Source organism: Apodemus sylvaticus, chromosome 22 (assembly GCF_947179515.1).
Source record: "Apodemus sylvaticus chromosome 22, mApoSyl1.1, whole genome shotgun sequence".
Taxonomy (NCBI): Eukaryota; Metazoa; Chordata; class Mammalia; order Rodentia; family Muridae; genus Apodemus; species Apodemus sylvaticus.
Window position 1 is genome coordinate 54,941,366 of NC_067493.1, and position 24,300 is coordinate 54,965,665.

Below are 24,300 nucleotides of genomic sequence, written 5' to 3' on the forward strand. Positions count from 1 at the left end.
AATCTCCACAGGTAGTGAGGCCTCTGGCCTCAAGCTCTGACTTACAGAGCAGTCCAGTCCTGTGTTCCCTCCCACGGCTATACAGCCCTTGCCATGCTGCTGAGGGCTAGCCTAGCCTCCTAGGAAGTGTGGGATGCAACTGTTTAACACATGGGGAAGCTAAGGCCCAGTAAGTTCACACTTGTGACCTCAGGCCTTGGCCAAGGCTCCTGGCTCGGATGCACGGCCCTGCTAAGTCTTTGGGGAGCACCACTGTGGGGAGGACCACTGTGTGGAGCACCACTGTGTGGAGCACCACTGGGGAGGAGCACCACTGGGAAGAAATGGACAGCCTAGTGTGGCTTTCTCATTGCTAAAGCAAGGCTTTGTCCAGCGTGCTGGAGGTGACAAGGGAGGACACACTCTTGGAACCCCATGGGGGAGGAGCCAGCTCTCCACTGTCATCCCCAGGTGGAGGCGGTCTCAGGAGACTCCAGCACTGAGGGTAAGGCAGGGTCATCTCCTAAGTCAGAAAGTGGAAGAGCCCTGGGCAGAGGCTCCCTGAGGCAAGCTAGCCGTGACATTCTGAGGATGGAACACCAGCCACGGTGGAGCTGGCCGCGAAACAGTCTCCTAATGAGTCCGAAATACAGGGTGTGGAAGTGGAGGGGTCCTGGGCTCAGTGGCCAGCACTGCATAGGCGGGGCTGTCAGGTCATGGCGCACACTTGGGAGGTGGCATTATCGGAAGGACAAGTTATCCTTGGGGTTTGAGGCTGACCTGGGATACACAACACTCAGTCAAAACAAACAAACAAACAAACAAAACAGAACTGGAGAGATGGCTCAGTGGTTAGGAGCACTGACTGTTCTTCCGAAGGTCCTGAGTTCAAATCCCAGCAACCACATGCTGGCTCACAGCCATCTGTAACGGGATCTGACGCCCTCTACTGGTGTGTCTGAAGACAGCAACCATGTACTCACATTAAATAAATAAATAAATAAACAAACAAATAAATAAATAAATAGAAAGCACTGTCTAGTTCTTTCCCAGGAGACTCTAAATCTGAGTGCTTGGATCAAGATGGAGGAGCCGTCAAGCCAGGTTCGAATCCCCACCATCTCTCCTCCCGTGTAAAGCGATATGCCTCAGTTCCACTTAGTAAGCTTCCTCTGGGTCACAGCTTGTCATGAACGCGGCAGGAATAATAATCGTATGGCCGCTCCCTGCAGGTCGTGGCCTCCTCTCTCCTAGGAAGCCCTAACCTCTGAGGGAGGCGGTGGCAGCTTCTATGCTGTCTACCGTTAACCCAGGAAGCAGCTCCACTCACCAAAGCACCTGGAGCCTCAGTCTCCCTTTCTGAGGAATGGGCTAATACACCCGTGCTGGGGGACACCCGTGCTGGGGGACACCCGTGCTGGGGGACACCCGTGCTGGGGGAGGGGCGAAAGCTCCCAAAGGCGAGCACTCATTCCCCAAACAGGCGTCCCGAGAGGAGGCCTCCCCCACCTCGGAAGTGAGAAGAAAAAGCCTGAAGCTGGGCCTCCAGCAAGAAAAGGGCCCCACCCCCACCCCGCCACCACCCCGCCACCACCACCAGTATATAGGACCCGCCTGTACCTTCTCTATGACTCTGTTGCCTCCAAAGCGGGTGACAAACTCAGCTGGGGAAGCCACAGTGAAATCTCGGTGCAGGTCCAGTTTCTTGTGTTCATGGCCTCTCTTCACCAGATGGAGCCCAGACATGCTAGGCCTGCGGAGAAAGGCGGCAGCCATGAGGGAGGGAGGAAGCCTGTGGCCGCCAGGACAGAGCTGCAGCCTGGCCCTATAAGGGTTAAACCAGTGGCCAGAGAGCACGGAGAGCACACAGAGCACGCGCACACACATGCACACACACACATGCACATGTGAGCACACACACATACATACACACATACACACATGCACAAGCACACATGCACATTCACACGCACACATGCACTAACATGTACACATACTGGCATGTACACATGCACACACATACACACATGTGAGCACACACATACACACGCACACATATGCACGCACACACATGAGCACACATATATACACATGCATGAGCACACATACACACATGTGCATGCACACCCACACCTACACACAGGAGCATGCACATACATACATACACATACGCACACACACAAGCACACACACACATGCACATGCACACATACACACACGTGAGCACACACACATACACGCACATACACGCATGCACATACACATACACACACATGAGCACACATACATACACACACGCACACACACACACATGAGCACACATACTCATACATATATACACATGCATGAGCACACATACACACACGCACATGCACACACACACACAGGAGCATGCACATACATACATACATATACGCACATGCACACACATACACATACACACACGCATGAGCACGCACACATGCACACACACTCACACACACACATTCACGGACCCTGCACATACCCTGTATACACACACACACACAAGCGCATGCCTTTAATCCCAGCACTTGGGAGGCAGAGGCAGGCAGATCTCCTGAGTTCGAGGCCAGCCTGATCTACAGAGTGAATTCCAGGACAGCCAGGGCTACACAGAGAAACCCTGTCTCAGAAAACCAAATAAACAAAACCAAGAGAGAAAGGCAGAGACAGAGAGGTTGAGAACAAGAAGAAAAGAGAAAAGAAACCTCTCTAGATGGTCAGTGTGGGTGACAAGTCAGTGCTGCCGGGTCAGTAAAGATAAAAGCTTGAAAACAAAAGAAAAGTCCTATGGCCTGGGAGACAAGATGGTTCAGTGGGTTCAATCCCCAAGACCACACAGTGGAAGGAGAGAACCAGCACAGCACATGCACACACATGGACACACAGACACAAGCATGTGCACACACATGCACACACACACACATGCACACACATGGCACGTGCACACGCGTGTACACACAAGCACATGCACAAAACAAATCGTTGTTTTTAAAAGCCACATCGGAACCCAGTGGGGGTCCCGCCTGTCTCTCTGTAGAAATGGCTGTTGGCTCTGGCCTCTCCCATCTGCAGGGTTCTAAGTCTGGATACACGGGCACGCACTGCTGTCAGCAGCTCTTAAGGCCTCAGAACCACGGATGTCTGTCCTTCCCTTTGCCCTTCCTCAGAGCAGGATCCTACTGTGGGGTGACCGACCGGCTGGCTCCCTCTTTTTCGGGGTTCCCCCTTGTTTTGCCGGGACACACAGCCAGCGGCTTTATCTTGGACATCATGTATGACGGCAGTGCACGATGATGGTGTCCTCGACCCCCGGACCCCACCCTGGCTTCCCTGGGCTTCCTGTTACCACGCCCGGAGCCCTGGACTCTCTCTCTGCTGGCTGCTCTGCTGTGTGTGCCCTCCCCTTCCCTGGTGTGCCCTGTGGTTTTCATGGAAGACATCTTCAAGTGGCTTTCTGAGAAAGCTACAGATGTGGAGAAGTAGAAGGTAAAGGTTTGGCCGCCTTGTGTGTTTGGCAACTTTTGTTTTATTTTGTTTTCTTGCCCTGGGACTTAGCTAATCATTTGATCTGTGCCGAGTTTTGGAAGCCTGTGCCATTGTCCTGTCAGAGCCTCTGAGGGTTTTTGTTTGATGAGTGGGTTTTAATCTTTGATCCTTGCGTTCCCGTATCTCGAAGCTTGCGTCGTCTCCTGCCCCCTGTATCTGAGGGAGGGTGTCACGGTGCACAAGGACCTGTCTGTTTCTGTCAGGGAGGCTATGGACCTGCCAGGCCCTCTCCATCTGGCGCTCTGTTTCTTCATGGCGCTGGGAGTGGAGCCCAGGCCACACCAAGGCAAAGACTCTGAGCTACAGCCCCAAGCCCCACGCTCTCCATCCAGAAACTCATGCCCAGACTCAAACTTCTCCTTACCTTGTTTTTTCTCCCTACTATATACTTAAGTTTAAACATTGAAGTTCAGAGGCTAACCCACTACATTATATGTTTTGTTGCAGTTCTGAGGCTAGCCCACTAGGTTACTCATTTTCTTCTCTCCTCTTTTTCTCCTTAGCCCTTCTCTCCTAACCATCTGAGCAGCACAGTTCTCCATTCTGGCCTAACACTGCCAGTGTCCCAGGCTTTGCCTGAGATACCGGGTATGTGAATGTTCCCTTTTAGTTTTCATAGAGTATACATGTTCATGTGTGTTCATGTATGTTCATGTGTGTGCACCTGTGAACACAAATGTGAAGGCCAGAGGACAACCTTGGGTGCTATCCCCTGGAATGCCATCTACCTCTCTTGAGACAGAATCTCTCACTATGTGAATGTTCCTTTAGTTTTCATAGAACATACTTGTACATGTATGTTCATGTGTGTGCACATGTGAACATGCATGTGAAGGCCAGAAGACAACCTTGGGTGCTATCCCCTGGAATGTCACCTACCTCCCTTGAGACAGAATCTCTCATGTGAATGTTCCCTTTTAGTTTTCATAGAGCATACATGTACATGTATGTTCATGTGTGTGCATGTGTGAACATGCATGTGAAGGCCAGAAGACAACCTTGGGTGCTATCATCTGGAATGCCATCCACCTCCCTTGAGACAGAATCTCTCACTGGCCTGGGGCTGGCCAATTAGGCTGCACTGACTGGTGGTAACTTCCACACATTCCCCTGCCTCCACCTCCGAGCCCTTACATTTATCTTCATGTGGGTTTGGGAGACTCAAACTCAGATTCCCAACCTGAAATACTGACTGAGCCATGTCCCCAACCTAAAGGCTCCCTCACGAGAGCATCCTGTCTTTGGACACACAATGCCCTGCGGACCCCAGCGAGGACAGTAGCAGCCCCTGCTTCAAGCGTTTCTCTCCTGAACGATGTCTCTGGTTTCCAAAGCCACAGCCACCCCACTATCCCTTGAAGCATCCAGTTCCCCCACCTGGAATAAGGGACAATAACAGGCACCTCACTCAATATGGCTGCACGCTTCCTTAGGATTAAGTGAGGCGGCCCAGCTCCTCAACAGACGGAACGCAAAGGGCTCCGTGTGGCGCATGGTACACCCTCAATGAACAGCCATGCCAGGAATGTCAGGGCCCAAGAGGAGCAACAGCCACTTTCTGAGCCCACTCCTCAAAACCAATCTCTCCTCCCTGACAGGCTGACATCACTCTGGGTCAGAAAATCTGACCCCTCCCACTCTCAGACACATAAACCTCCCACCTTGCATGATTTGATGGAAAAGAAAATCTCCATTCTGAGGATACCATCTGTGGTATCACACTGATTTGAGATTGGTAACAGAATCCCTTCACCGGGAGGCCACGAGTCCAGCAGACTGCCCAGAACCCAGAACACATACAAGACTGCGAGGAAGGCCTTGCTTCAGGCGCCATCTCTAGGCCCTGGACTATTGTGATTCTTTCTTGACAATGCTGGAGGCCGACCAACATTGGCTTCAGACGGACGACCTTCCCCTGGCGCTGGAGCCAATTGAAGGAGAGCCTTTCTGAGGTACTGTGCCCAGAGCTAAGCCGTGACCTTACAGGGAAGTACAGGGCGAGGGCCAAAATGTTCCACGGTGGCTTTGGAAATGGCTTCGAATAGCAATCAACAACGGAGGTGGCAAACGCCAGGCTCGGTCAGCTGCTGGGCACAGGACCGGGCAGCGCTGCTCGGGGACGGGAGGAAATCAATGTTTTCAAGGGCAAACAATGGCCTGGCCCTTCTCGATGCTACTGCTCCGTGTAAAAATGGCTGCTGTCTCCTACTCAGAATAACGAGACAGGGGTTCAGAGAGGCCCAGGGACCTCACGTCATGCGGCTGGCACGCAACAGAGCTGGGCTGGTAATCCATCTATCTCACCTCAGATTTTAATATTGAGATAGGAAAGACTGATCAGGTTACAAAGACAAAATACTGCAGCATTCTCTCTGGAAATGAGTGCGGGCATGGGAGGGTTGGGGCAGGCGCTTCTGCTCCCCAGAAGGATGTGGGTAGAGATCAGAGACGTTGCTCAGCTCTGTACAAATGCCCAGGATGGCCCCAGACATCAGCAGATAGATTCCCCCAAGGTTCTGATCTAGAATCAGCTGCCTGCGTGACCTTGGAACACCCCTCTGGGACCCTGTGCCTCCCCTCACAGGATAAAATATTCAGGGGACCTAAAGGGAAGCGGTAGATCACGCCTGAAATGCCTGGGAGGCAGAGGAGGGAGTGTCGTGAGTTCAAGGCCAGCCTGAGCAGCAAAGACAGACTGTCTCAACAAAACAAATTTGGGATGGGTCAGCCAAGCCTGACCACATGAGTCTGAGCCCTTCAACCCATAGGGTGGAAGAGGAGATGCAACTCATGCAAGGTGTCCTGACCTCCACAGGTGTGTCATGGCATGCATGGGAGCCTGTGTGTGCGCGAGTGCGTGCGCAAAAACACACATACCAATAAATGTTTTCAGATAAATTAAACAAACACGAAGCATCTAGGGAGGTGGGTGCATTGCTAAGCAACATGACTCACATATGGTGTAGCTGACCTTAGGTATTGTCCTAGGACCAGAGAACAAAGAATCTGGAACAGGATGAACATGGAAGTACACGGAAGGAAACTTGTCCCTGAGGAGAATGCCCCAGCTGCCCTCGCTGTCCAGGGCCCCGGCGTTCTCCAACACTCACATCCCTTACCCTCTCTGTCTTCATCAGTGGCAGGATGGGAACCACCATCCTGACCCCCCCAGGTGATGGGTGGGTGGAAGGCAGTGTGTGTGTGTGTGTGTGTGCACGCGTGCGTGCGTGCTGCATTTCTGTTGTCAGTAGTGGAGGCACAGGGGGAAGACATGGAGCCAGTGGAAGTTGCTAAGTTTTCTTCCCTACAGACAACTCAATACCAGGATCCCAGGAGCTGCAGAGATGGCTCAGAGGTTAAGAAAACTTGCTGTGGCTGGAGAGATAGATGGTGGTCCTGAGTTCAATTCCCAGCAACCACATGGTGGCTCACAACCATCTGTAATGGGAATCTGATTTCCTCTTCTGCTGTGACAGCTACAGTGTATTCATATTCATAAAAAAATAAATCTTTAAAAGACATATTAGAAGGCTGGGCATGGTGGCACACACCTTTAATTCCAGGACTTGGGAGGCAGAGGCAGGCGGATTTCTGAGATCGAGGCCAGCCTGGTCTACAGAGTGAGATCCAGGACAGCCTACACAGAGAAACCCTGTGTCCAAAAAAAAAAAAAAAAAAAAAAAAAAAAAAAAAAAAAAAAAAAACACAAAAAAAAAACACAAAAAAAAGCATATTAGAGCGAGAGAGCGAGAGTTTGCTGCTCCTCCTTTAGGAGAACTAGTACTCAAGTCTGGTGGTTCACAGCTACCTGTAATCCAGTTCTAGAGGATCTGGCGCCCTCTTCTGGCCTCTGGTGGTATACACATGCACGTGCACCTGTACACAAACCTGTGCAGGTGCACACACAGCATATACAGACAGACACACGTAGAAATAAAAACAAATCTTACAAATAACTACAATATCAGATAATTATACATTTTAGAATTTTGATTTAAATGTTTTAATTAATTTAATTTATTTGGGGATGAGCTGCATATACATGTGGAGAAGTTAGAGTTTAATGTTTAGGGGTCAGCTCTCTCTGCCATGGAGATCCCAGGAATCACCTGCTGCCCTGTCTTGCCAGCCCAACCCTTGGGAATCCCCCAGGCCATACAACCTCAGGATGCTTTCTGGAATGATACTAGGTCAAGGGTGAGCAAACAGGGTCCCAGGGCCAAACTCAATCTACTGGGAATGGTTTAAACAGATTTAATGGTTCTGGGGTGGGAGGAGTCCAAAGAATTCTGTATTATGACACACAGCAAATCATACAAACTGCCCATTTCAGGGTCCTTTGATGGAACACGGCCAGTCCCATGTAAACACGTAGCTACTGCCACAGGAAGCACAGTCAGTAGCTGTAAGTGGCCGTATTGTCACAAAGCTGAAAGTATTTACTATTTGGGCTTTGAGGAAAACAGCACACTGACCCTGAGCTAGGCTGACATGAGGGCTTTGTCAGCAGGATATATATCTATATAGTATACATACATAACACACACACGTGTGCACACACACACACACACACATATTACAGGGAATACATATCTGTAATCCTAGCACTCAGAAAACAGAAGAAGGGGGAGCAGGAGTTTAAGATAGCCTTGGGTGTAATGGAGAGTACAAGGCCAGCTTGGGCTACGTAAAATCATGGTGGCGCACCTTTAATCCCAACACTCTGGAGGCAGAGAAATTGGAGGTTGCAGCAAGTTGGCATGATACCTTCAAGGCGCCCATACATGCACTGTAAGAGCACCCTGCAAGGGGCAGCAGGTACAAGGACTGTGAACAGCAGTCTACTAAGCCCCCTGTAGACCACCTAGAGAGCTGGAGGCAGCTAGAGACCTTGAGTTAGAGCAGGGGGGGGGCTCCTTAGGGAGCAGCAAGCCGGAAACTGTGTAGTTCTGAGCCCCTTAGACGAGGGTTTGCTTGTTTTCCTATATATACATTCCTATGATAAAGTCTATCTTACAAGTTAGCCATGGGAAGAGAGGCACAAAAACATTAATAGATATATAAATAAATACATTTGTTTATTTTGATATTGATATATAAATTAATATAAATGTTAAATATTAATTATGTATCGGATAAATTAATATATATATATATATAAACAAGGTTCTTTAATATAATTTCTGGCATCTCTACCCTCCAGCTTTGGGACTACTGTTAAGAAAACTAAGGGTTACTCGAATAGAAGCAGCAAGATAACATAATAGCAATATGGTAACCGTGAGCATAGTAAGTAACTAATGTGCTGGTAGCATATACAGAATGGATACACTGGACAATGTTTCTCTGTGTAGCACCCCCTGCCCTGGAACTAACTCACTGTGTAAACCAGGCTGGCCTCAACGCCTCAGAGATCTGCTTGCCTCTGCCTCCCAAGTGTTGGGTCTAAAGGTATGTGCGCCGCTTCCACCACCGCCACCACCACCACCTTGCTATGTCTAGAATTTTTAACTCAATATTTTCAGACTGTGATTGATAGGAAGCAAAACCACAGGGAAGGGAGGCTGCTAAACTGACCAGACATTTGCCTACTGCTGACTGGGAGTTCCTGGAGGATACAAACTGTTTTTCCACTCTTGGTTCCCAGAGGCAAGCTTCATACACGGGTGGGCCCCATCCTTGTGGACCAGATTAAGCACAGCAGGAGGCAGTGACTCAGCAGCAGGCTGCTGCTTGCAGTGCTGCAAAGAGGAGACACAGCTCGGCTCCCAGCTACATACAGTGACTGTGTGTGCATTTTAAGGTGCACCCATTTACGTTTGAAGGTGCATTACATTTGAACCCAGTAAAAGCAGGGTGCATAGAGCAAGGCTTGGCAAATCACAGCTAGTTGATACTTCAGGTGTTACAGTCCGCCTGCCCTCTGCCCCGCCACTGAGGACTTCTAGCAAGAGGAGCCACAGCTTCCCAGAAACCAGTGAGTGAAGCTGTGTGCCAATAAAACTTTATTTGCGCACTCTGGCCTTTGAATTCCTCAAAGCTTTTACACGAATAGTATTCTTCTCTTGATTGTTTTCTATTATTTAAAAACATAAGAACTGGGCTGGAGTGAGCGGGGCCGGGGAGAGAGAGATGGAGAGATGGCTCAGTGGTTAAGAGCACCGACTGCTCTTCCAGAGGTCCTGAGTTCAAATCCCAGCAACCGCATAGTGGCTCACAACCATCTATAATGAGATCTGATGCCCTCTTCTGGTGCTGTCTGAAGACAGCGACAGTGTACTTACATATAATAAATAAATAAATCTTAAAAAAAATAAGCATAAGAACCACTGCTCTCAGGCCAGATAAACTCATAATTTACAGAGCCAACGTAGGAAAAAAAGAAAAGGGAAAAAAAAGATGGTCTGGAGAGATGACTCAGTAGTTAAAAGCACTGGCTCCTAACCTGATCCTGAGTTCAATTCCCAGCAACCACAAGGTGGCTCGCAACCATCTGTAATGGGATCTGATGCTGTCTTCTGGCATGCAGGTATATATGCAGATAGAGCATTCATATACATAAAATCTTTTTTTAAAAGACTAAACGATTACAATACAATAAATACGTTCAATTTTATAAATTAAACATCTGCACTGAAAACAAGCTGTTGATCCAGGTGGAATTATATCTTTACTCCTCTGGGTGTTTATCTGTAATTTCCTGAATATATTCATTTGGTTTTTTGGGGGGTTCTATTTTTTTTTGAGGGGGGAGCTTCACATGTGTGAGTTTTTCTACATAGCCCTAGCTGGCTTCAAACTCAATTCTCCTGCCTCAGTGTGCACTGCACTCCAGGATAAAGGGCTCAGCAGCGAATACAACAGCATCCCTTTGGTGAGTGTTTTAAAGTACAATAAAATGAAGGAGAAAAGGAAAAGAAACCGTGGGGCGTGAGGCTAGGAGCTCTGCCCAGCAGTACTCAGAAAGTGACCTTAAATACAAAGCCTGCTCAGGGTGCCTGGGTTTTCCCAAGGCTTCAGCCTCAAAAACTGTTGCTTCCCACAAACGATATTTTCTCTAGGCTAAAGGCATAAAGATGGAAGGAAGAGTCTCTCTTCTTGTCCCAGGGATCAATCTTGAGGCGCCTGTGTGTTGGACAGCGCTCTCGGATCATTAAGTGCCCACCTAGGCCGCAAGTTCGAGAGGTGGCCTTCCTACAGTGGCCAAGCTAAGCTCGCATCTCTTCGGGCGGAAGAAAGGGAAAGGCGAGGTGCTAAGGGGCAAACAGGACCTGGACGGGGAGGGGTGCGTAAGTTTGCAAAAGCAGTTATTAAAATCGCGGGCTTACTTACTTTCCTGTGAGCTCAGGGAAACAGACCTTGCATTTGGCAGGGCTCATGTTGCCCAGCCCACCAGCCAATCCCAGCCGGGCGGGGGATGCGCAATTTGCACCCCCTAATCACGGGGAGCGAGCAAACCCGGCTCCCAAGGCACAGCAGGGTCGCCAGCTCGCCACCAGAGGCGGAGGCGTCCTCGGGGAGGGACTCTGGCCGCAGCTTGTGACAGCTGTGGGTCTCGAGACAAGGAGCCTCGGCGGCCATCCCGAACTGTTCTCTACTCTTGGAAAGGCAAGCCAAGGCCCGCCTGGCCACACCCTTTCAGAGCCACATCCCCGCCCAGTGCCACTCCTCTCACGGCCACACAGACTCCACCCATGCTCTGTTAGTCTGGCCACGCCCTCCACATCCCGTCCATGCCACGCCCCATGGGCCAAACCTTCCATCCTGCTCCCAGCTATGCCAGGTCATGCCCCCGGGACTTGTCCCACCCAGGCCCCGCCTCCTCCGGGGCTGTTCCTGCGCCATACTTCTGCCCCTGACCTTGAGTTTAGGGCTCAAGGATGTATCTCAGGTTCCTCCCCAGAGCCCCGGAGAGGTGGCGGCTGTGGGTTCCACAGCCCTCTGCACAGCAGTCCAAACTTTGGACACGCGTAGTAGGGATCCGATGAAAATACTTAAAACTTTTCAGAAGAAGGCGGTTGCCCGAGTATCTCTTAAAGAGGCCCTTCCAGCAAGCACTTGAAAGACCTTTTTTAAGTTACTTGTATCTATTTATTTATAGGAAGGGAGTGGACCTTCCTCCTCAAGTGTGGAGATAAAGAAACAATTTGTGGGAATCAGTTCTCGCCTTCCACTACTTGGGTCCTGGGGATTGAACTCTGGTTATCAGAATTAATAGCAAGCCATCTCGTTGCCTACCAGGACCCCTACTGTGCATCAACAGAAAAGGGAAGAGCCCGGGAGCCCCTGTCTCATCCTCACCGCTCCTTAGCAGCATAGATGAGGAAGGCGTGGGGCAGAGATGTATGGTAGCGAACAGCATTGCAATGAATATTGGGGAAGGGGCTGGGGCGTGGCTTGGTGGTAGCGCTCCTGTGCCCTGAGCTCCACGCCCAGAGTCTCCCTCTAGGGGGCACCAAGCATCCTGTATCCACAACTGGGACCCTTGCCCGGGTTATACTAGAGGCGGAGGTTAGAGGTATTAGACACTTGAAGGAAAATAAAATGGGTGAACAAAGGTCTTAATTTGGATTTTCTAGAAGGTTCCCCGATGGTTTTGACTTCACCTCCTCAAAAACGGAGGAGGAAGAGGAGAGAGGGAAGGAGAGGAGAGAGAGGATGGAGGGAAGAGTAGGAAGGAAGGAAGAAAGGAAGGAAGGAAGGAAGGAAGGAAGGAAGGAAGGAAGGAAGGAAGGAAGGAAGGAAGGAAGAAAGAAAGAAAGAAAGACAGACAGACAGACAGACAGGGGGAGGGAGGGAGAAAATGAAAGAAAGAAAGAATAAAAGAATGAATGAAAGAATGAAAGAAAGGAAGGAAGAAAGAAGCCCACATTGGCTTTGATTCATTTTTCTTTTTGGAAGTTTCAAACCAGTACCCAAAAGTATCCATCCCCCTGCTGACCCAATTTAAAGTAACAACATCCAACAGGGGAAACGAAGATACCCAAAAACAGCCCTCCCTGCCCAGCTCAGGATCCTGCGGCTTCCTGGCAGCCAGAGAGGTTTTTATCTCCAAACTCCCAAGACTCCCTCAACATCGTGCAGATAGTTAACTTCCCTGCAAGGCGCCTGCAACTTTCACCCGGGGTTCTAGGGACAGAAGTTCACACAGTCGGACCCTGAGACCAAGGAGCAGCCGCAAGCTTAATTTGGATTTGCCTGAATTCTTCTTAGCAGGATAAAGCAAGTGGAGGTAGACAGAGAAATTTGATCTCAGCACTCTCCTGCGCCGTTGACAGGTGGATGCTCAGTACAGGAGGTAGAGACACTCTACAACTGCGGGTCTTCTGCCTTAGTCCCGCAACTCTACCCTAAAGTGAAGAGGTGGACTGGAGAGATGGCTCAGCAGTTAAGAGCACTGTCTGCTCTTCCAGAGGTCCTGAGTTCAAATCCCAGCACCCACACGGTGGCTCACAACCATCGATAATGAGATCTGATGCCCTCTTCTGGGGTGTCTGAAGATGGCTACAGTGTACTCATGTAAATAAATCTTTAAAAAAAATAATAAAGCGGAGAGGCGAGCAGATGCAGCGCATCCCGGTGACCCCAGACTGTATTCCTCCACGCCACCAAGGTCATCAGAAGCGCACCTCGGGTTCGGGCTATCCTCTTACCTCAGCCATCCTGGTAGGCTGGACTATGGGCGGGCGCCACCACACCCTGGCAGATTTTCCTCTATCTGTATTTAATATTAAGGAATTAATATTAAGGAATAAAAGATGGGAAGGAAGGAATACTACGCGCCCGGGTGTCCCGCTCTGCCTCATGCAAACACCAATGGTTATGTCCCCAACTCCCCCACCTCACCTTAGCTCCACCCCCCCTCCCAGACAGAATCTCATGTAACTGAGGCTGGCCTTGAACTCCTGACCTTCCTGCCTCAGCTTCCCAAAGTGCTGGGATTACAGGCATGAGTCAACCTCCCCAAACAGCAGTGCTTTTGAATGAAGGCTGTGGCCCTGCCTCATTTTTAAGCCTTATGACTTATGACTAAGGTCTATGAGCAGTTAAATTTAACTTTGGGGTATTACAGAGGGAAAATCTCAGTCAGTGACGAGACAGGCAGGCCAGCAAGGGCCTGGTGGCTAGTGGCTAGCTATGGGGTGGGAAGCTATGGGGTGACAAGCTTGCCAATGTGACCTGGATCGAATCTCTTCTCTGTGCCTTCTGACTATAAAACCATTGTACACTTCCCTTTCACCAAAGGACAGCTAAGGGGCAAAGCTGCAGCTCAGCTGCTACTGTTTGCCCAGCACACAGGAAGCCCCGGCGCAGCCTCCAGCGCTGTGTAACTGCCTATGAGGACACTGCCTGTGATCCCAGATCTTGGGAGACAAAAGCAGGATGGTCAGGAGGTCAAGGCCAACGTTGGCCAGCCTGAGCTAAATCCTCAGGACTCACAAGGCAGAAGGGGAACTGACTCTCGAATGTTGTCCTCAGATCTCTGCACACACTTTGTGACATAAATGCACGCACACACACACACACACATACACACACACACACACTCAACACAATTATATATATACTGTACATACCACATATATACACATGACCACACACACATGCACACACACATACTGACACAGCCATATAGATACTGCACATACTACATATATACACATGACAACACATGCACACTTAACACAACCATATATATATTGTACATACCACATACACACACATGACCACATATACACACATGACCACATACACACACATGACCACTCACACATATGTACACACACACACTCAACACAATCACATATATATATACTGCACATACCACATACATACACATGACCACATACTACATACAATAACACATACTAGCACACATAGCACCCACACTAAAACACCCACACTGCACATAGAACCACACACATGCCACCACACACACAGTCATACACACACCAAACACATACAACTGTGAAATCCTAGCATTTTCTGTGCCCTCATGTGCTGAGGACTGCTCCAACACAGGACACACGGCACACAGTCCTCTGTGGTTTTTAGAAAAGCAAAGCTCTTCGTTGTCGCATGGGTGTTTGGGCAGCAGGATGAGCAGGCCCGCAGGTGAGGGGGCTCACACCAGCGGAGGGCGCTCCATTCATAGCCTTGTACTCAGCGTGCAGCATTGTGATCCTGAACCTGTCCTGTCCCACTCCATCCACCCTACAGCACACGATCAACACAATGGCGTGGCGTGGCGTGTCATGGCGTGTCCCTAAACAAGAGCGGTGGCACCTTTGAGCCTGGGCATCTTTCACCAGACCCACTGTGCGTGAAGCACAGGGATGGATCCTTCTGCATCCGGGGTTTGCGAGCTGCACGTCAGAGACTGGTTTGCCACACCCTGTGATGGGCTCATTGACTCCTCTGTGTCTGTGAGCTGTGTGAGAATTTCAGCCCTTGAGGACCAACCAAGTCTAGGGAAGGGCCAAAGAGAACCATCAAAATATTCATGTATGTATATATTCCTCTATCCATCCATTTATCCATCCTTCTATCTGTCCATCCATCCACCCATCCCTCCCTCTATCCATCCATTTAGTCACCCACACATCTGTTCATCTATCAACCTACACCTGTCCATCTATCTTTTGTCCATCTATCTATCCATCGTTCATTCATCTACCCATCTATCCAACATCCACCCATCCATCCATCCATTCATCCATCCATCTTTCCATCTATTCATCCATCCGTCCATCTGTCCATTCATCCATCCATCTTTCCATCTATTCATCCATCTATCATCCACCCACACACCTGTCTACCCATTTATTCATTGTCCCACCAACAATCCATCCATTGATTTCCACTTTTGTCCAAGTATTTGCTGCGCCCCCAGAATGCAGATTTTGTTTGTAGAGGGTCCACACTGCTTGCTTCATCCACGCATTTGGCCGACACTCATAGCCCACCTGCCTTCAGTCAGCACAGGGCTAAGTGAGGAGGAAAGAGAGACCCTGCTCTCAGGGCCTTGCTTCCCAGCACAGGAGAGAAGCCACACAGGAAGAACCAGATAAAGATGTAAAAGGCAGAACCGAGAGCTGTGAGAGCAAGAACGGAGTGGGCGGCACAGAAGCCAGCTGCTGGCATCTTTAAAGGTGGGTCAGGGACAGGGAGCCCTGGACGCCTGTTACAAAGGGAGAAGGAGAAGGCCAGTCCTTTCTCTGTGTCACCAGGAATTCTAAGATAGTGACAGAAAGCTGAGCCAAAGCTCATGTCTGCCATGGAGAGTGCAGGTGCCAAGCTGGGCATGGTGGTGGTGGTGGCTTGTTGCAAGATGGCTGTCCATTCACACTGAGGCAGGGAGAGGTCTGTGACTGGGGGTGAGAGGGGAGGAGCTAAGAGAAGTGAGGAGCGGAGAAAGAGAGGAAAGGGGTTCAGTGGACCAGACAAGCGGAGAGAGAAGGAGACGCGGATATCCAGATGGCTTCAACTGTATTTCTGGTGTTTTGGAGAGGTTAGAAAATTGGGATAAAACTTTATCATTGTAAATTGGCATTACATAATTGTGAGTTTTATATACATAAAGATATTTGGTTAACTATTCAAGTTTAAGAGTCATGCTTTACCAGATACTTGAAAGGAGTGGTGCAGAGGCCTGGCGGGACGATACTCTTTTTTTTTTTTTTTTTTTTTTTTTTTGATTTGGTTTTTTCAAGACAGGGTTTCCCTGTGTAGCCCTGGCTGTCCTGGAACTCACTCTATAGACCAGGCTGGCCTCGAACTCAGAAATCTGCCTGCCTCTGCCTCCCAGAGTGCTGGGATTACAGGTGTGCGCCACCACCGCCCGGCTGGTACTCTTTATTAATTCTTACCCACTACAGTGGCTGCCTGCCTTTAATCCAAACACTCAGGAGGCAGAGGCAGGCAGACTTCTGAGTTTAAGACTAGCATGCTCTGCAGAGGAGAAACCCTGTCTCAAAAAAAAAAAAAAAAAGGAGGAAGAGAACACACACACACATCTCCCTCCCAGCAGAACAGCCAGCCCAGGTGGGAACAAAGAAACCTTTAGTGTGAAAGGAGCCAAGAGTCAGAAAGAGAGGACAGGCAGGAAGGAGCTTCCGCCTGCCGCTGCTAACCTAGCAGGAAGAAGCTATGAGGGCACAGGCCACAGAGCAGAGCTGTGGCCAGAGGGCTTGATCGGAAACCATAAGGACAACAGAGCCACTGGCAGGGCCATTTCTGCCACAGTTGTGTCCTAAGGTCAGAGTCCTGGACAGACACCCAGGCCTCCTCCCAGGCCTTCAACATCTGTCTTTGAAGTGGGAAAAAGCCGGAGGCATTCAGCTAAACCTCTAGTCTGGATTTCCTTCCGCAGCATCAGGCTCCCACGAGCTGGGACTGCAGACATTCACCCAGCTCCCGCCGTTATTTTTAACTGGCTATTTAGTAAATGCTTGGTCTTCTTGCTAAAAATGTTGGAAATAATTGATTGGGTGAATTTGAATCCTCACAACCCTTGGGACTCTAAGACTCAGGAAACAACAACAATGTTACAGTTTTGACCAGCCTGCTGACTTGGTAAACCAGTTTATACAATTAGATCCTCCTGACCACTGGGTTCCTATGAGATAACCACTAGCTACTGGGAGTGGTCTACACTTTGTATAATTAGACTATTTCATTGGCCAGGTGTGACGGCCCGTGCCTGAAATCTCAGCACTCAGGAGGCAGAGGGAAGAGATCAGAGGATCGAGGACACCCTCTGTTACACGGGAAGGAAGGAAGGAAGGAAGGAAGGAAGGAAGGAAGGAAGGAAGGAAGGAAGGAAGGAAGGAAGGAAGGAAGGAAGGAAGAGGCTGGAAAGTGGTTCCATTGGAAATCACATGCCGCAAAAGCACAAGGATCTGCGTTTGGATTCTTCAAAGCCAGATGTGGCTCTAATAGGCATCTGTAACTCAGCTCTGGGGTGGTAGAGGAAGCAGGATCCCAGGGGTTCACCCGCCAGCCAGTGTACTGAAGCAGGGAGTGGCCAGCTCAGAGAGAGAGCCTGCCTCAAAATAAGGGGAAAGGCAGGGACCAGCAAAGCACAGTGTGCTGAGTTCCACCCTCATAACTGACCAGAGAGTTGTCCTCTGACCTCCACACTGGCACGGTTGCATGGGCACACTCCACACACACAGCACACACACACACACACAGTCGCATGCTCCATGCACACAGACACACACACAGTCACACCCGCAGCAACTCTGCAGGTTTTGGTTTTAACAACAGAGTTGATAGCAGGTGACAGTAGTTGCGCTTCTGTTGCTTAGGCACCAGTGGGGATTAGTTTCCTGTTGGATGAGGGAAGGAAGGAAGAAAAGAGGCAGGGAGAGCAGGCTCTCCCTCCAGTGATCACCTGGGGTTTTTTAACTGCTAACTTGTCACCCACAAGATCATCAGTCCCAGCCAGGCAGTGGTGACACATGCCTTTAATCCCAGCACTTGGGAGGCAGAGGCAGGTGGATTTCTGAGTTCGAGGCCAGCCTGGTCTACAGAGTGAGTTCCAGGACAGCCAGGGCTACACAGAGAAACCCTGTCTCGAAAAAAACCAAAAACAAACAAACAAACAAAAAAAAGATCATTGGTCCCAGCTTGGCTGAGAGCTCTGGAAAGCCACTTTCCTGGCATGGGGCCCTGTGCACTCAGCAGGTGCAAACATCAGGTGCACACAGCAGGTGCATATACCAGATGCAAACATCAGGTGCACATAGCAGGTGCAAACACCAGGTGCACACAGCAGGTGAAAACACCAGGTGCACACAGCAGGTGCATATACCAGATGCACACAGCAGGTGCACACGGCAGGTGTACAATCAGTAATTCTGAAAGGAGGGAACAGGAAGCAAAGAAGTCAGAATTCCTCTCTTCAACATGGCTACCCCTTCAACATGGCTTCTAACACGCATGCATTAGAAGATGAGAGGGTAGAACCAAGGAAAGAAGCAGCAAATCCCACTGCAAATCAGTGATACGAATCTAACACCCGGTATAAAGAGAAGGTCCATTACCTCATAGTAGGTGCGTGAGACTCTGGATCACTTGTGTTCAATGCAGCCTCCTGGGACAGAGTGCCCAGGCTAGCCCTGCTGCCCTTCCGGGAGGAGTTCTGGAAGGAGCCGGCGCTAGGGTCCTCGTCTGAGGAGTTGTCATCCAGGGAGCCCAGGATAAAGCTGGTCATCAGCTGCCTCTTGATGTGTGCCTGCTTCTTGTCCTCTCTGGAGGGGGATACTGTCTTCTGGCCCGGGGGCCTGGCTGGGAAGGACAACCCGTTGGCATCTGGAACCTCTGAGCCGGGGGCGGCTCTCCTGTTGGTTTGGAGTTCTGACCAGGTGTCACTGGAAGACAGTGGGTTCCTCGGGGGCTTCTGGTCTGAGCTGGGCGGGGAGTTCCTCTGCTGACCGGCATCTCTGGGACCTCTGTGGGAGTCCAGCTCCTCCCCGTCGGGCGTGGCGCAGTCGCAGTCGCCATGGTTCTGTAGCTGCTCCTCACTTGAAAGGAGGCTTGCTTCCGCCTTACTGTCGGGGAGCGGCTTCGAGTCTGTCATCTTCCCCCAGATTTTCAGCCAGGACAAAGTGAGGCAGGAAAAAACCAGGCAAGTCAGAAAGAGAAGCAAGACCATTCAGACAGCCTGTCGAGGGAAGGAAGAGAGTTTATAGTAGGATCAACAGACTTCTCTCCTAACGTGGCACGTGGGGCAAGGGTATTGGGGGTCCCTGTGCTGGAGGAGGTACAAGGAACAGAGATGGAGTTCTCCTCTGACTCAGCCCCGTGCCTGTGGCCCAGGGCGTGTTGCTAACCTAGATGTGGGGATCTGCTGTGGTTTGAATGTGGGTTCCCGGAGTTCATTTTGCGATCCTCAATGAATGGTGTCAGGAAGCAAGCAGGAAAAACATGGTGGTGGGGAAGGGTGTGCAGTCACAGGGCAGGTCTCTTGCTCCCTTGTCTATCTGCCTGCACCACGGGGTGAGGCACAACTCATCTCATCTCATTTAACACAAGCTTTTCAACCCTGGCCTTCCCACACTCAAACCAGGAAGGAGGGATCTATTCTTGGGGCTAGGGAAATGGCTCAGCCGCTAAGAGCACTGGCTGTCCTTCAGAAGACCTGGCTCCAATTCCCAGTGCCCGCATAGCAGCTCACAACCAGCTCGAATTCCAGTTTTGGGGATCCCATGCCCTCCTCTGACCTCAGAAGGCTCCGAGCATACATGTGGTACACGTGTATATGTGCAGGCAAGATACTCATATGAATAAAATAAAAATAAATAGACCAGGGGAGAGACACCAAGCCTCAACCTGACACAAAGAACTATGGGCAGCTAAGGATGCTGGGAACAGGAGAAACAGTCTTCCTGAGGGAAGGGCAGGCCAACTGGTTATCAATACCAAATGATCAGCCCTGAAAACACACACCAGTAACATTAGACGGACTGAGTAGGTTGTACTTAGATATTTAGGGATATGTGTATATATATAAAATATGTGTTTGTGTATACACACATATATATACATATTCCTATATACACATATATTCATGTATATGTATATATACATATATATGTATGTATGTAACAATAACTGATATAAAAAAGACCACGAATTAGAAAGAGAGCAAGAAGGGGCTTAAGGGAGGGTTTGGAGGGAGGAAAGAGAAGGGAAAATGATATAATTATATCATAGTCTCAATAAATAAAAGAAGTACAAAATAAAAACATTTCTTTAAAACAAAATTAAAATAAATCAGTCTCTTTAAAAGACATATCTGTTCCTTTTTTATAATTTACCTGTTTTTATTTTATGTACGTCCAGTGTTTTGCCTGCATGTATGTATGTGTGAGGGCATTTGACCCACCGGAACTGCAGTTTCAGACAGTTGTAAGCCACCATGTGGGCGCTGGGAATTGAACCTGGGTCCTCTGGAAGAACAGCCTATGCTCTTAACCTCTGAGCAGCGCTCCAGCCCCTGATAGTTTGTTCATTACATGAGTGGATTCTATTCTATGTAAATGAACATATCTGTTCTTTATAAAATACATAGTCTCAGATGTTTTAAGATCACACACCAACACATGCTCAACAGAAGCCGCACAAGAAAGAACTAAAGAAGGTACTGTCAAGGACTTTGTTCTAGAAGCATGATTTAGTATATCAAAACATGGAAACAACTCAAGTATTCTTCTTTTTTTAAGATTTATTTACTTATTTTATGTATATGAGTACACTGTAGCTGTCTTCAGACACACCAGAAGAGGGCATAGGATTCCATTATAGATGGTTGTGAGCCACCATGTAGTTGCTGGGATTTGAATTCAGGACCTCTGGAAGAGCAGTCAGTGTTCTTAACTGCTGAGCCATCTCTCTGCCCCTCCCCTTTTAAAAAAGATTCATTAAATCTTTATTAAATCTTCTTGCTCTCTTTTTTATTAAATCTTTAAAAAAGGGGGGGGGATGCAGTGTCACCCACACTACAATGTGGATGAATTGGAAACCCTTATGCCAACCATGAAAAACCGAAAAACCACAGAATATAATTGTTTCTTCAAACTATCCACACTAAGCCAGTCCATACAGACAGAAGATTAGCTGTTACGGAGGGACAGTGGGGCGCGGGGCGCAGCTAAAACGTGTGTCATCTCTGTTTTGTTTGGGTGGATGAGCCCGTCCTGAGACTGGCTGTGATGACCCCAGTCTGAACCCTCCGGCAACGTTGGCTTGTCCTGTTCTTTAAGGATTTATTTTACGAGTATTTTGCCTGCGTGTATGCATGTACACCCGTGTGCCCGGTGCCCTCTGAGGTCAATAGAGAACATCCGATCCCCTGGAGTTAGGGTGTTAGTGACCCACCATGAGGACGCTGGGATTTGAACTCAGGTCCTCTGCAAGAGCAGCCCAGGCTCTTAAAGGCTCAGCAGCGCTCCAGCCCCTGCTAGTTTCTTCATTCCATGAGTGGATTCTATTCTCTGTAAATGAATTGTATGCCAGGTAAATGGCTTGTATACCATGTAAATTATTTGCATATAAATTACTTATTTGTATGTAAATTACTTATATGCTGTGCAAATGACTTGTATGCTATGCAAATGACTTGTATGTTATGTAAATTATTTATATGCTACACAAATGGTTTGTGTGGGGCTGGTGAGATGGCTCAGCAGTTAAGAGCACTGACTGCTCTTCCAGAGGTCATAAGTTCAAATCACTATGCAAATTACTTACATGCTGTGTAAATGATTTGTATGCTGTATAAATGACTTCCATATTATACAAATGACATGCATGTTATGCTAATAAGCGGTATGCTGTGTGAATTATTTGCATACTATGTAAATAACTTTAGCTATGGGGTTAGCTTCTCTGCAGTTTTATGTATTCATTTTTTTTGTGGGGGGAGAGGGGGAGAGGGGATTTGGTTTTTTTCAAGACAGGGTTTCTCTGTATAGCCCTGGCTGTCCTGGAATTCACTCTGTAGACCAGGCTGGTCTCGAACTCAGAATCCACCTGCCTCTGCCTCCCAGAGTGCTGGGATTACAGGCGTGCGCCACCGCCACCACCACCAGGCTTCTCTACAGTTTTAATTAACTAATGTGAAAACATTTAGAAGAAATTGGCCCTGCACTGCACAGACTTTTCTATCTTATTGTTCTATTGTTCTCTAAACAGTGCACCTAATGGCTCTCTGCATAGCGTTTACTAGAACCAGGGTGATTTAGTACCGTAAATCACCCAGAGATTGGGCTCTGTAGGCATGAGACAAGCACGCGTTGTATGCAGGGATTTGGGTATCTGTAAAGGTTCCTGGATTCAACCACCCAGGAAGATAAGAGTTTCTGCTGTGGCTGGCTCTGTCTCCAGCTTCCGTGTGTGTGCTGTCCTCATGGCCTGGAGGAAGATGGACTCCATCTTGACCCAGGTCCAGCACTCTGACCAAGGTGGTCACAACTAGAATGGACACTCAACAACACCTTGGGTTCTGGTGTACAGCCCGAACCGAGGGCTGAGCAAGCATGTGTGTGTGTGTGTGTGGTGTGTGTGTGTGGTGTGTGTGTGGTGCGTGTGTGTGTGTGTGTGTGTGTGTGTGTGTGTGTGTGTGTGTGTGGTGTGTGTGTGTGTGGTGTGGGTGTGTGTGTGTGGTGTGTGTGTGTGTGTGTGTGTGTGTATGTGAGAGAGAGAGAGAGAGAGAGACGACAGATATTCCTTCCGCACAGCTCTGCCCTCTGATGAGCAGATAATTACTGTCTGATGGAAATGTCCTAAAAAAAAATGGATTTACGGCCAGGGAGATGACTCAGCAAGTAAATATGCTGTGTAAGCCACAGACCTGTGTTCAATCCCTAGAATCCAAATGAAAAGCTGGGAGTGGTGGCTCACATAGGTGAGCCCGGTGCTCCTACAGTGAGACAGGAGGAGAGGCAGGAGAGTCACCCAAATGTGTGGGTGCGGCGACCAAGGGGAAAAAATAAGAGAGGCACTGCCTCAAAAAACAACAGGCAGAAAGAGCCAATACCTGAAAGACCAGATCTTCTGGGTTCAGACTCCATCTTAGAGAACCTGACCTAAGGGCTGGAGAGATGGCCCAGTGGTTAGGAGCACTGACTGCTGTTCCGAAGGTCCTGTGTTCAATTCCCAGCAACCACATGGTGGCTCACAAACATCTGTAATGGGTTCTGATGCCCTCTTCTGGGGTGTCTGAAGAGAGCAACGGTGAATACATAAAATAAATAAATCTTTAAAGGAAAAGAGACTTGCGTCTAGCACCAGCTTCCAGGTTACCCCCAACAAATCTGCCCCTTCTGGTCAAGCCCACCCGGCACTTCACTTCCTAACAACTAATCAGGAGGGAAGCAGAAGTGAAGTTTATGGTTTGGCTCCTGCACCAGTCAATTACGTTAAAGGCCATGATCCTCCCTTCCAATCAGATGTGTGCCAGGCTAGACACCCGCTTCTTGGCTCTACAAATGCTTGCCTGAAACTGGGCTTGAGGCTCCTCCCGTTCTCCTGAGTCAGAGGCAGTGGTGGCCCAAGCCCCACCTTGAATAAAGAGACCCTAGGGCGATTGCGTTGGATTGCATTGGTGGACTTTGGGGTTCATGGAAGTTTCCTGGCACAACACACCCAGGAAAGCTGTCTTCTGACCGCCATATACACGCCGTGTACCCACGTGAGCACACACATACATCAAATGATTAAATCTTTTTAAAAATCATGACCTGAATATGTTTCAACATCTTTAAATGAAATCTTCCCACTGGGGCTTTAGCTGAGCGGTGGGGTGCTGCCGGGCACGTGTGGGGCCTTGGGCTGTCTCAAGCATTTGCAAAACACATGAGCCAATGCCGCCGTGGGTATGTTAGAAGAGCTACAAAGTCACAGCCCACGGCTTGGACAGATCCCTGGGGTGTCTAAATGGCATCGTCCTTTGTGATTTCAACAAAATGTTCTTTAGGGAACCGGGAAGAGTTCTTGAGGTTTCCTGGAAATGTCGGTGCTGTGTGCGGACCTCATGACCGCTTGGCAGTTAGATCCCTGAACAGGGACTAGTTCTGGGTACAGCAGAGACTCAGGGTTCTATTTTCTTTTTAGGTCATCAAGTTTCTTTTTAAAGAAAAGCAGATCTAGGGTGACTCAATGTCAGGTGACAGGTCACATTAATGGCACAAAAGAGAAAACACACACACATACACATACACACACACACATACACACATGATA

At 49.1% G+C, this 24,300-nt stretch overlaps 1 protein-coding gene across 5 annotated transcripts in view; it reads right to left on the reverse strand.

Annotated features, from left to right (window-relative positions):
- Acacb (acetyl-CoA carboxylase beta) overlaps positions 1 to 24,300 on the reverse strand; it is a 112,726-nt gene that overhangs the window by 73,170 nt on the left and 15,256 nt on the right. For 3 of the 5 annotated variants that reach the window (XM_052169135.1, XM_052169137.1, XM_052169136.1), the window contains exons 2-3: positions 18,600 to 19,219; positions 1,600 to 1,732 (exon numbers count right to left, since the gene is read on the reverse strand). In XM_052169135.1, the coding sequence (XP_052025095.1) occupies positions 1,600 to 1,732; positions 18,600 to 19,210 (744 nt within the window). In that variant the 5' untranslated portion in view covers positions 19,211 to 19,219. Of the gene's footprint in view, positions 1 to 1,599; positions 1,733 to 10,881; positions 11,142 to 18,599; positions 19,220 to 24,300 lie in introns of those variants that run through there. The other 2 variants (XM_052169139.1, XM_052169138.1) reach the window with 1 other exon arrangement.